The 13,852-nt window shown below is 40.6% G+C and overlaps 1 protein-coding gene across 1 annotated transcript; it reads left to right on the top strand.

Annotated features, from left to right (window-relative positions):
* Nucleotides 1–339: 339 nt before the first annotated feature.
* stx17 (syntaxin 17) lies at nucleotides 340–13,804 on the top strand. The gene is made up of 7 exons (XM_067601593.1): nucleotides 340–520; nucleotides 1,964–2,172; nucleotides 2,277–2,342; nucleotides 4,857–5,183; nucleotides 7,784–7,834; nucleotides 10,053–10,139; nucleotides 12,785–13,804. Exons 2-7 carry the CDS (start codon nucleotides 2,050–2,052, stop codon nucleotides 13,037–13,039), a joined length of 909 nt encoding a protein of 302 aa, XP_067457694.1. The 5' UTR covers nucleotides 340–520; nucleotides 1,964–2,049; the 3' UTR covers nucleotides 13,040–13,804.
* Nucleotides 13,805–13,852: the final 48 nt, after the last annotated feature.

Below are 13,852 nucleotides of genomic sequence, written 5' to 3'. Positions count from 1 at the left end.
AAAAAAAATCCCTCTCAACTCTAAACAAACATGAATAGAATGTCAACACCTCGTGTGATTAAATTTCCATATGATGTAAACATAATTTTTAATGATATAAAATTAAATGTTGATAACTGTGATAGCAGAGACTGGTGGCCAGCGGTAAGTCTGCTTTGTTTTGTATGATCCACTTTTCTGGGTATAATACACACGATTAAATAGAGTCAATACGGGAAATAAACACCTTGAATACGTGTAAGATTATTTCAGGAATATCACAGTGACTTTTCCTGTAAGCTACTATGCTTGGGACACATAATGAGGAACAGAAAGTGGTTCGAGTCGCTGGTTGAGGTCGGAGACTTTTCGCGGACGCACTCGGAAGAGAAATGTTTACAAACAACAAACTGTCAGAAACAACCCGAAAGCGTTGCTGCAAATTAGCAAATATATGTCATGGTTGATTTTCTCAACAGTATGGACGCTCACACCAGGTTTTAGCGGATGTAAATTAAATCCTTGAATTGTATTTTAACTGGTAAGTGTCGCCAAATGTCCATTAAGTTTGGTTTACTTGAGCGGTGATCGACAGACTGCTGTTTGTTTCACTGTTTTCTGGCTCCATGAACAAGTTAGCTGACGTCGTCTAACGAGTTAGCAACAAGCTGTTAGCTATCGAGGCTAAAAACATACCAGTCGATTCATTTAGCGGCTAATATAACCAGCAGCTGTATGTCACTTAACATTCAAGTGTCAAAAGGCAGCACAGGAGTTGTGAACACGACTCTGCTAAAACTAGACCGAAAATCAAATATAAGTTTTTCTTTCAGGATTCATAACTAGTTTTAGTTTTAGTTAACATAAAATCAGTTTACCTGTTTCCTGTCATAGGTTAGAGCTGTTCATAAGGGACCTCATTCTGTCTAATATCGCCCAGGTTTACTTCACTGGTAATATTGGCTTTAAAGGGATAACATTGGTAAAATATTACATATGCTGCAAGTATTTGTCCACATTATTGAACTGGCATTATGTTATCCTTTTCATTTATATAACTGTGAAATCACGAAAACATAAAAGTATAATGGTCTTTAAAAAACCCTTGGCTTGTCTGGAAAGCTTTACCTATTTTATATTCAGTAAATATTTGTATTGGCTCCATATAACCATTTAAATGTATCATATCGCACTTGTGCTGAAATGTAATGGTTTTAGAGCTACAGCTAACGATTATTTTCCATCATTGATTAGTCTGCTGATTACTTTCTTGACTAATCCATTAATCTTTTGGTTCTCTCTTTCTCTTTCTCTATAAGATGTTAAAAATGGTGTTCACAATTTTTCAGAGACCACAGTGATGTCTTCAAATTGCTTGCTTTGTTCGACAGTCTGAAATGTTAAGATATTAAATTAACTGTCATATATTAAAAGAAAAGACATTAAATCCTCACATTTGAGAAGAGGGAAACATCAAATGTTTGGCATTTTTCTGACGATCAACTAATAGATTAATCGACTAATCGTTTCAGCTCTAGACAGTTTATTGAGTAGTTGGCCGACAAAAAATGATTCCTCAACTATTTTCATAATTGATTACTCATTTTAAGCAAAATTACCAAAGTATTCACTAATTTTCGCCTCTCAAATGTGAGAATTTGCAGCTTTTCTCTATTTTATATCAGTGTTAATGGAATACCTGTGGGTTTTAAACTGTTGGTCAGACAATACTAGACAAGACAACCCTCGTTTTATAAAAATAACCCCACTTTTCTAAACAACTTCTTGTTACACTCTTGCATACTGTCAGTATATAATACTTAAGCTACTCTTTTCACAGAGAGGAAGGATTTTGGCAAGAAAAAATATTTGTTCATGTTATGGAGATGCCAATTTTAGATGTGTGGGCAGACTCCAATGTGTCACAGAGTTTATTAATTTGATTTATGTATTTAACAAAATCATACTCTGCTGATATTTACAGTGTCTGTGGGGGCAGAGAGATAAGGCTGAGCAGGTGCGGTGTCTAAGTTACACAGAGGTGTTGGCTGTTGGCAGTCAGCAGGACACATGGCAGAGGAAGGCCACAAGCTGACACTGAGGCGCCTGGAGGCACCGATCCACAAGTTCATTAAAGTGGCTCTACCCACGGACCTGGAGAGACTGCAGAAACACCACGATAACATACTGAAGGTGACGGCTGAAATCTGGCCGAACACATGATCACACCCTCGCGTCCACGCTCTTACTTCCAGTCCGCAGATAGATATCTGATGCTTTTTCCTTCATGTTTGCAGTACCAACATAACCAGCAATGGGACCGCCTTCATCAGGAGCATATCAATGCCAGCCGAACTGTTCAGGTATAACATGATACTCTATACACTTCAACTATGAGTGTGTGTCAGTATGACAGAGATATCAATACAATATAGCAGGCCAGTAACTGATATTCTCCTCTAATTTTGGACAACATGACGTGAGCCACAATGTCATGTTGCTATACGATGAATTCCAGTTTCTTCATAACACTAAATTTCACATCCATAACAATCAGCCTTTATGTCATCGCAGAGGCATTTGGTATACTATTCAAGTTTGAGCCTGGCGGATATGTGAATGTGAGGATTGTTTAGATGAGTATGTGACTCATCAGCCCCTAAAAATTCCTGAACCAGCATGACTCTGCAACTGCGTAGCATATTTTTCATCCAGATTCTTAGGAACTCAGTTTAGAAGGAACTTGATGTGGTGACCAAGTTGTTTCCAGTTTGAAAATCAAAAGTGAAGACCTGTGATGTCTCTCAAAAAGGAAAACAGCCACTTGACAAAGAAATTCTCAACACAAGGTCCAACTTACTTGTTGTTCCAACATCTAGTGGCCAACATTAGAGACCATTCTTGGTATAAGGGGTTACAATATGAACACACACTGTTGTCACATATCCATAATTTCATGCTTATTTCACATGATAGCAACTAAACCATCTCCATGACAACTAAGCGACTCCATCCACTGAGAAAGACCACGAGATGTAATTGAATAAATGTGTCTAATCCATTAAGTTAGTATCCACTTCCTGTATAGATATTCACTGTCCTTCGAAAAATCAGGGCAAGAAAAGAGCTGCTGCCAAACCTCAAATGGTCCATCTCCTCTGTGTGTGTGTGTGTGTGTGTGTGTGTGTGTGTAAGCACTCGCATACTTGTTCACATGGTGGGTGTGAAATGCCTCGGGGGATGTTGTTGCCTGGAAGCCACCATGTCTCTAAAGGTGAAATAGCTCCAAACAGGCACACACCTATCCTCTCACCATTACCCTACAAACCCCAGAGACACACACAGAGTGCTTTCTCATGTCTGCAAGGTGTTAATCCTGAGTAGGGGTTAGTCTGCTACTCTGCTGTAGATGTGTGTGTGTGTGTGTGTGTGTGTGTGTGTGTGTGTGTGTGTGTGTGTGTGTGTGTGTGTGTGTGTGTGTGTATAGTAGGGCTTAACAATTAATCGAAATATTATCGAAATCACAATATGGCCAAGTGCAGTATCCAAATCGCAGGAGCTGCAATTTTTTTTGATAAAGGTAAAATGTGTCACAACATACTGCATTGTGGTGCTACAGTGATGCCCCGACCCAAAAATCATATTCTCCAGATGTGAGGGAACATGCTTGCTCGGTACAGACCCCAACAAAAATCACATCATCATCATTTTTATATTTTTTTCAGTGAAAGTTAAATGCAAAAACTACCATTTCCACAAAAATCGTGACTCAAAATATCTGTCAAAATAAAAGCAATATGATTTTTTTTGTGTTATCATTTGCCCTAATGTATAGATAGATGTGGCCTATGTCCTGCATTTCCCTCTTTCAGAAACAGACTGCAGTCTCTCCTACTTGGTGATTTGCATGTACTCCCACTAGCCTAGCACCATGCTTACCCCCAAGAGAAAGGCACAGACAGACTCTGTATCCCCACCTTTACCACAGAAGCCATAGTAAACACTGTGAGACAGGGGAGCGGAGTCAATACTGTTTTATCATGAATATCTGCTATTGAGTATGTGGATCTGTTGGTCTGTGTGTGTGTGTGTGTGTGTGTGTGTGCGTTTGAGCTACTTACGGTTAATTTGCAGGCTGACAGGTGCCTGACCTGACCGTCTCGGTGTTAATCAGTGTGTTTTTCAGTTTTATGTACAAGCGTGAGGACAAGCGTATGCATATATGTTTATTCATGCTGTGTAATTAGCAAAATGTGTTATCGGCAGCGCACTGACCCTCTGAGCCCCGGTCGTTCTGTGGCCTGGAGGGCTGATGGCTGGGATGTAATCCTCCTGTCACCCTCAGGGCACAGTGGGATGAGGGGGGCTCGTGTTACCCAGCCTCATATTTGAACCTTATTAAGGCCCTCCAACCCCCCCACTCCACACACACACACACACACCCCGCTCAACTTACGCACACACATTTCCATCATCAGAACAGTTCACTGGGATGCTGAGCCTGTCAGCTTTCCCACTGGCACAACAGTCAAACTTAACAAAAATTATTACTTTTAAAGGGATTTAAAGGAGTTATTTGTAGAGTTGTTTGTTAAAATTATAGTTCTGGATCATTTTGTGCCCTGTGTTGATATGTTACCAGGTAACAGCAGTACAGATTTATTTAATTTTTATGCTGTGTGTCTTGTCTCATCTTCATTTGTATCTTGTATATTTTTGCTGTGACGGTTTGATTTAACAACAGGTTTGTCTGCTTGTCCTTCTGTCTGTCTTTGTGTACATTAATCAAGCGTCTCAGTCATTGTTAGTCTCTCAGCCCTCCGAAGTGTTTCATACATGACACTCAAACTCACTGCTTCTCGTCCATCTCCCTGCAGCAGTTGAGAGCTAACATAAGAGAGATGGAGAAGCTGTGCACCCGGGTCCGTGCCGAAGACGCTGACGCTTTAGAGGCGCTTGTCAAGCCAGTTAGAGACCGGGCGTCAGCCGCCACACAAGGCTTCCTGCATTTGCACTCTAACCCCGGCCTTCAGCCTGCGCCATCGTCGCCACCTGCTGCTCAGCCGTCCAGCTGTGTGTCCACCAGTTACCACGCTGATGACGATGTGGGTGAGGAGCTGGTGTCTGGCAGGCAAATTCAGCTCCACCTTCCAGAAATCCCTGCTGATCAGAGTGCGGCCGAGTCCTGGGACAACCTGGAAGAGGTATGAACGTTGTTTCCTCCACACAAACTTTTGAACATGAAGCCTGGCAATCAGAATCTATTTTATACTTATTTTATATTATTGTTTTATTGTTGTAAGAAATACTACGTCTTGGTATTTAAGTCCAAGGTGTACTGTATATGCATGACATTAGTTAGAGGGTTTACAAGTTGCTTTGGTATTATGAAGCTTCCCTTTCTTTTTCAAATTGCGTAATCAAAAACAGGACCAAACCTCATATTTAACTTGGACAGGCACTGCTCAGATCTCAGCTCTTGTGGTGTAGCATCATCCTACACATTTCGATTTTTCTTTCCATCTAACATCCATTTGATCATGAACAAAGGAAGTGAATATGTTGTTTTTAGCGCACCGCTATTAAACCTGCTTAAACCACAATCAACAACAAATCTATACCTCAATCTGTGCTGAATAAATAAATCTCAACTTTTATTATCTTTGTTAAGATAAATTTAATAATGTTAAATGTTATAATAATGTTTTTTTGCTATCCATAGTTGTCCCTATCAAATTAAAACCATATCCATTCTAACTAATAGCTGCCAATGTGATAGTGTATTTGAAATGAGTGAGCCCCTTATCATTTTTCTCTGTAGTCAGCATGGGAAATTGTGTTCAGGTTAAGAGGTGAGTCAAAAAGAAAATGAAGAAGAAGAACGAAGGGTTTCTTAAAACCTGAGAAATGTACAGAGAGATTTACACAGCAGACATTTGACTTGTCATAGTAGGAAAAGCACATGTATTACAATGACATTAAAGGGGACCTCATTTCCAGCTCTATATTTTTATATAAGTTCAGAAAAAGTTCAAAAATCTCCTTATTTATCTTATACTGGCCCTTTATGCAGCCCCTCAGTTCAGCCTCTGTCTCTAACAGGCAGTCTTAGCTCCTGTCTCTTTAAGGGGCCCCTCCAATGAGCCCACTCTGTTCAGATTGTCCAGCTTTCTGGAAGCCTGCCAAGGCGCAGCCGTATCAGTCGCGTTAAGTTACCGTCAATGCAAACCCAACATTTTATGCTTTACTGCTTCATATAATAAGCTTTTAAATGACTAAATAACAGGAGACTTTTATTGAGAAGAATTTACAGGAAATTAAACGTGTTCCTCACAGAATTAGCAGAGCTTCATTAGAGGCGTTTAAAAACAGACCAACACAACAACATACGGAGAAATTTGGAGCTATTTGTTGAGCGGATCAGTTAGAAATAATACAGGGAGGAATAGTACAAGCAGAAATAGCCACAGTGAAGATGATGTTTGATGAAGAGCTGCAGACAACCAGTACACCTCCAACAGATAAACTACTTTGCTCTGGTGTGTAATGGAAAAACAGCTTGCCAGCTCGACTCGAGTCATTTCTCGGCATTGACTACCCCCAAAACAATGGAAAAATGCCATAATGTTAGTAAAGCAGAGCAGTGAACTCGTGCGCTGTGCACGGAGCAGATGACCATATAAAGAAATTCATCACAGGTTGACATTGGCTTGGGCTGAAAGTAGAAAAAAACGTTGGAAACTTAGCAATTGGAGCAGTCTGAAGCCGGTGCTTTTTGCTCACCGATTACTTCTACATAATTTTACCCCATTATTTGACACTTTGGCCACATTAATGTGAACATCCGACATTGTGACATCATATATATATATATATGTAGAAGGAAAACATAATAGTTCCCCTTTAAAGGACCAGTGTGTAGGGTTTAGTGGCATCTAGTGGCGAAGTTGCAGATTGCAACCAACTGAATACCCCTCCCCTTCCAAGTTTGTAGGAGAAACTACAGTATGCATGAAACATGCAAAAAATGTGAAAAGCCCTCTCTAGAGCAAGTGTTTGGTTTGTCCGTTCTGGGCTACTGTAGAAGCATGGCGATGCAACATGGCGGGCTTCGTGGAAGAAGATGCGCTCCCTCTGTAGATATAAAGGGCTCATTTTGAGGTATTGAAAATACTATTCTTATTTTCAGGTGATTAAACACTAATTTTATGAATATTATATTCCGTTTCTGCCAAGTCTGTTCTGCTAGATGCCAATAAATTCTACACACTGCACCTTTAACGATGGCTCTGCTCTGTTCTGTTCTGTTAAGTGTCCCAGTAAGGCATGGCAGTGTGACAGTGGTCACAATACCAGCATGCACAATACCAGGAACCAGAAAGTGAAGCATTTGAATGGAATTCAGCCATCATCAGTGTTCTTATTTACACCTGCACTTTTCCTATCTTGACATCTCAAAATTTCTTGTGAAATAGACCCACGTTGACTGAAACTTAAAGCACTAAACACAAAGTATAGATAGGAAAGTATTTTCCATCTTTTATCTGTACTAAATGTTGCTATGGTTACATGCATTATTCATAGCTATAGCAAGATCATCTAATGCAATTGACCCCCCCCCCCCCCCCCTTCCTCTTACCTGTTCCTGCAGACGCACTTGTCTCACTCTGCTCTACTGTAATACATACAACACACATTAATATTCACTCTCATTAGTTCATGTGATTGTCAGTCGTAGACACTGGCTGTATGGATGGACTGTGGCTGTAGACAATTAAGTAAATACAGTATTTTTTCTTCTCAGGATCTGAAGGAGCTGAGTGGTTTGGTGACGGAGTTCTCACTGCTTGTCCATGTAAGTACGAACACTCAACTTGGCTTTGTGCTTCCTGGCGGCTGCATTCACGTTTCCACAATATATGCATTTCTCTGTCTATCTACATGTGTGCACAGCTACCCCTGTGAGCAAAAACAACGTGAGAGCCTATAGTGTTTCCAGGAAGTGGTGTGTATTTGACCATGTGTGCTCGTGTTGCCGGGTAAGGCTCCTCTGAGAGGAGGTTACGCAGATCGGTTCAGGACTACTGCGGGGGCCCCAGAGGCCCTTCAACGAGGCAAGAGGAGAGATTGAGGAGTAGACGAGGGAGGATTTGTGGAAGGACGGGAGGGTGCCCACAGGGGGGGGGGGAGAGGTGGGGGAACAAGGGATAAATCGGAGCAGGTGGAGAACAGACGGCTCAGATTATCACTCTATCCTCAGGGATGGAGGGAGAGAGGCAGGGAGGACGAGTGAAGGAGAGATTAACAGTGAAAGAGAAAGAAAGAGAGAGTGAAGATGTAGTTAGGGTTGAAAACAGACTGAGGCAAGAGGAGGGGGGTGGGGGGTGCAGAAAGAGCATAGACATGTTGTTGTGGTGTCTCTAGGGTGAGAGACGCCGTTAGAGGAGTAATATTCCAGCGCTCAGCCACAGTGGAAATACTGACTGAGTGTGTGGTTGTGTCTGTACATGCGTCATGTTAGTGGCTGTTCCGGCTGTTTGTCTGTGTTCCTATCTGTGTTTTTCTTTATTCAAGGGCTACAAATTCATATAAACATATATGTGATTAACACTGACAATGACAGTATTTTCATTATTCATTACTTGATTCATTCACGTTTAAAAGTATTCCCTCTAGTCTATTATTCAGTTTGACTAAATGCTACAAATTTCAGTTTTTCATTATTTGAGACAAGAGCTGCAACGATTTATCAATTAATCAGCAACTATTTTGATAAACGGGTAATCGTATGAGTCATTTCTTAAGAAAGAAAAGCTCAATTCTATGATATCATCTTAAGGAAACTGTATATCTTTAGGATGTAGACTGTTGGTCTGGACAAAAGAAGACATTTGAGGACGTCACTCTGGGCTTTAGGAAACATTTTTCACAATTACTGACATTTCATAGACCAAACGGCCAATCAATCAATCGAGAAAATAATCGTCAGATTAATTGATAATGAAAATAATCATTATTTGCAGCCCTACAACTGCTCTGTATCTCAGCATTTTTTTCTTTTATTTTTACTTGATAAATGACTAAAACGGTTTATTTTTTCCCCAAAGTGAAATTCTTTGTAGATGCACTAATTGATTAATCTATTCAACAGATTTTCATTTTAGTGCAAGCTTCCACATTAAATAATAATAGAAAATTAGAGTTTCTCACTGGCCAGCTGTTGCAAACAGTCATGAGGATCATATTCAATAAAAAACAATTTAACAAATTTGACAAAACAGTCTCATTATAATGTCCATTTAGCAGCTGTTCTGGAGCTTTAAATCGTATCACACAATCTTCCTCAGCAGATGGAATTTGCCCAGTTTTTCAGGATTGGATCCCGAATAGTGCAGCTTTGTTCGTCTGGGTCTTGATGAAACTGTTTGCTTTTGCAGGAGAGAAAACAGCACAGAAAATAAGAGAGGTGATGTTTTTCTGATCTAAGAAGACGTGATCCGTGAATGTGAGTGGCGAGATTCATCTGTGATCTGTCAGAGCAGGTTTTAAAAACTTTGAAACCATCACAAAATAACAGGAAGCTTTTACACTGGTATGTGTGAGAGAAGTGCAAAAACAGGGCTGAATCTGTGAAATAGCTGAGAGTGAGAGGGAACAACAGGGAGAGGCAACACAGGTGAGGAGAGGGAGAAGAAAAAAAGTGCTCTGGTTGTTGTTTGGTCACTGTGTCCATCTAGCCCTCATGTGGAGAGAGACAGCTGCCACTCTGAATATTTCATGAGATCTACACAATGCCACACGCACACACACACACACACACACACACACACAATCTGACCCCACGCCCAGTGTAATCTCCCTTTGAATATACCTATAGCCTCCACACACACTCATGCACACCCTTATCATGTCAACTTGTGGCATGGAGCAGAATTTGGAGGGGACGTAGTACATGACAGGTGGTTGCTCTTTCACACATGTGTGTATGCATCTGTGAATATTCTTGCTTGAATGTGTGTGTGTGTGTGTGTGTGTGTGTTTGTGTTTGTGTGTGTCTAACCCCTATGCATCAGTCCCAGCAGGAGAAGATTGACAGCATAGAGGACAACGTCAACACAGCCGCTGCCAACGTGGAGGAGGGGACCAAGAGCCTGGGGAAGGTGTGTATGTGCTTGTGTGCCCTGACGATCTGATCCGTGTCTGTGTATGTGTGTATGTGTGTGTGTGTGTGGTGTTTGGGAGCTGGGGAGATCGATGGCACTTTGCCTCCCAGCCATTCCACAGCGTTTGTTCCTATTGATCCGTTCGAATACGGAGGAAAGCTGCAATTAAGGAAATAGAGAGAGGAGAGGGATAGAGAGGAGTGGAGGGGTGGAAGAGTGATAGAGAGGTAGGATGAGAGCGGCAACAAGATGTGTGTATATGTGTGTGTGTGTGTAGTATTAAGGAGAGGTTTGAATGACTGTTTAATAGTTTTTCAGGCGCAGCATTCAGGCTTCCATCATCAATTCAACACACTCTTACACTGATCTGCACCGAGTGTAACTCAGAGGGACAACTCAGTACCCTTCACACATATTACACAATTGAAGTGTTGAACTTCTTGTCTATAATACGCAGAATGAATCACCCATTAATCCCACGCACGCACACATCGCAGCAGACACAATTTTCCACCTTTAAAAAAAAATACATTTTTACAACTTTAATTTCAGTTTTTAACTTTTGGATTACATTAAAGGAAAAAAATACTCATCTTTCAGGTGAAGAGGTCTGTTTTGATCTTTGTTTTGCTCACACTGTAAAGAACATAATGAAAGTGTGAAGACTGTATTAGACTGTAATTACAAACACTCAGGCGGTGAAGACACAGAGTCGTGATTCCTGTGTGCTGATGAAAACCTGTGAATGCGAACGCTGGTCTGTAAATAAGCTGAGATGAAAAACAGCATTTTTATGTTTAAACTATTTTTCTGCAAGGCCTATTAATCCTCAGAGAAACAAACGAACAAACATATTTTGTCACTTACCGCTAGTGGTATCTACACATGCAGATACTGATTTGTCCCGGTTACTGAGATTTCTGCCACCAGTCCAGTACAATGGAGGTGAGTTAAATTTTTTTTGTGATGCTCAAAGCATTAAAAAAAGACATTTTACCAATTAAACAGCAACATGTCTTTGTAGAAAACCGTAGAAACAGTGTTCCCATTACTCTGGATAATCTGCACACTTGTAAACAGTTTTCATAGGGACTGTTTTTTTTTTTTGTCAGAAAGTAGTTCCAATGAAAACCGTCCACATTGAAAGTCAGAGCATTCAGAACATCTCTGGAAATAGAGTTTACTCCATTTAATTTCAGTACTGTTGAAATAATTATTAACAATTATGATCTTTTTTTTTTTTTAATCTTTGAAATGTTTTATTGAGATGCAACCTTGTACCAGTATCTTTATAAAACAATCACATGATGCTTTGAGTATGTCTATGTTTTGAGTAAAACATACAGACATACACAGTTCACAACTTAAATTGAGGACAAGTACAGAAAAATCATAACACAACCCCTCAAAATCACCCATATGAAGCTTAAAAAAAACAAACAACAAAAAATATGATGAATTCTTATTATTATTAATATATAATAATATATACTATATAATAATTGTAGAGTTAGTAGTCCAATCCCAGGTTTCTCCTGTAGTTTAGATAGACACTGATGCCCATATTGCTCCCAATTTGTGTCTACGCATGAAAAAAAACTCAATTTGGATTAAAGCGTCTGTAATTTAATTAAATGATCTTGACTGTTATTTGATGCTGTGAGCACCACAAACAAAAATGGTCTCGGGATGGCAGCAGGAATCTCAGAATCTCACTAATATATCAAAATCTCGGCAAATAAAACACAAACTATTTGCACGGCAAGATACCAGTAAAGGTAAGTGAGAACATTTTTATTATGTAACGTACGTGTACCAACCTTATAACAATTTGAACTTTAAGTCCTTGCATTTATAAAATAAATTCCTCAAATAATGAAATCGTCTTTTTAAATTGTTCATTTAAATTAAATTCGCCCCAAATGGGAACACAAACAAAGGTCGACCTCCCCGTAAGGTTGCTAGTAGATGTAGTGGGCTGCACATTAGACGGAGGCGGGGTGTGAAGAGATAACGCAGATGAGAGGGATGTCAGATGTTTTAACTTGTTTTGAAAGCTTGTAATCTGTCATCAGGTCAAACAGCATTACACACACACACACATTTCCTCCATCCTCTACAACCTGTACCCAGAGTCCTTTTAACTCTGCTCAGATGAAATTAAAATTCCCTCAACTGCCACAGGGGTGGGGACAAGGAAAGCTAGCTTTTGAACTAGATTAATTTAATAGTGAAGTGTTAATCAAGTGTGTGTCCCTGTGCGTGTGTGTTTCTGAGGACGGTCAGAGAATCAGTCATTAATTGCCATCAGCAAAGCGCACCTTCCACTCTGATGATAACGGCCGTAATAACACACAGGCCGCATCTCTCTGATTTCTCCTAAATGAAGATAATGAAAAGGCTTTGATGCTGCTATGGAAGTGTCGGTTTACATTTACCCAGGCTGGCTTGTTTGTGTCAGGGTTTTTTTTTTTCTGTGGGCCGATGTGTGATCATGAAAGGATAGACACATCCGAACTCTATCACAGAGTGTCTTGAAGCCACAAAGTAGTCACGCCTCTAAAGGTGTGTGTGTGTGTGTGTGTGTGTGTGTGTGTGTGTTAAATTAAACTGCAACATATCTGTTCTTCCTGTCTCTCTAGGCGGTGGGCTACAAGTTGACGGTGCTGCCGGTTGCTGGGGCGTTGCTGGGTGGAGTATTAGGAGGTCCGCTGGGCCTGCTGGCTGGGTTTAAAGCTGCAGGGGTGGCTGCTGCTCTGGGAGGGGGCGCCCTGGGATTTGCGGGGGGCAACATGGTCCAAAAACACCGCCGTGCCCGAGTGGATCTACAGATGAAACAACTGACAGCACCGCCGTCGGAAGAATCAGCCGAACCAGAGTCAAGCAAGGACAAATGACCCAACACCTCCGGTCAGTCCTCGCTGAGCTCAGGTGGTCTGATCACTAACTGAGGCTCCTGGTGTTTGGACGCAGTACAAACTAGACCTCCAGTGCTGCTCAGACCGCCTCACAGAGACTCAACATTAGTCGCCAAGCACTGCTGTAAAACTATTATGTAACAACAGCCTAACAATGCAAGAGTCAAATACTTTGATGTTTGGGTGTGAATGGTGTTTCTGTGGGGACGTTAATCTTATTTTGTACAATTTTTAAAAAAATTCTCAACAGTTATTTACACTACAGCTTTTGGTTTGCGGTTAGATCAGCCTCACGTGGCTGCGAAATTAAGTCATGGCACCGTCCATTCTGTCAAATGGTACCACTAACAAGAACATTGTTTGTGTTCCTCAAGCTACCATCTTTTTTTCAGATCCTTTTTTTTTATCATGTTTTGCAAGTTTCTCAATGTCTTTTTATGCAGGAATTACTGTCCCATTGTGAACAGCTGTAGTAGTGAGACTACTATAAGAATAATGTATGGAAAATGTCCTGTGCTGTTAGATTGTTTACTTAATGTAAATTTAAGTGGCACACAATGTTTATATTAATAATGTTGTATATAGGGACTTGTTTTTGTGAAGTATGGAAGCAAAATTGCACAAAACCCGCCCAAAGTGCCACTTTCCAGATCACTTCAGGGACTGGAGTGTAAAAAACCTGCCATGTACTCTTTACACTGCTGCTGGTTTTCTGCCAAATAAAATGTTTCTTGTCAACAGGAACGCCGTTCAGTGCAGAGAGTGAACACTAAATGACAGCAGAGACAAAGC

Source organism: Thunnus thynnus, chromosome 10 (genome assembly GCF_963924715.1).
Source record: "Thunnus thynnus chromosome 10, fThuThy2.1, whole genome shotgun sequence".
NCBI lineage: Eukaryota > Metazoa > Chordata > Actinopteri > Scombriformes > Scombridae > Thunnus > Thunnus thynnus.
Note: the sequence above shows the minus strand (reverse complement) of the source record. Positions and strands in the feature narration are given on the sequence as shown.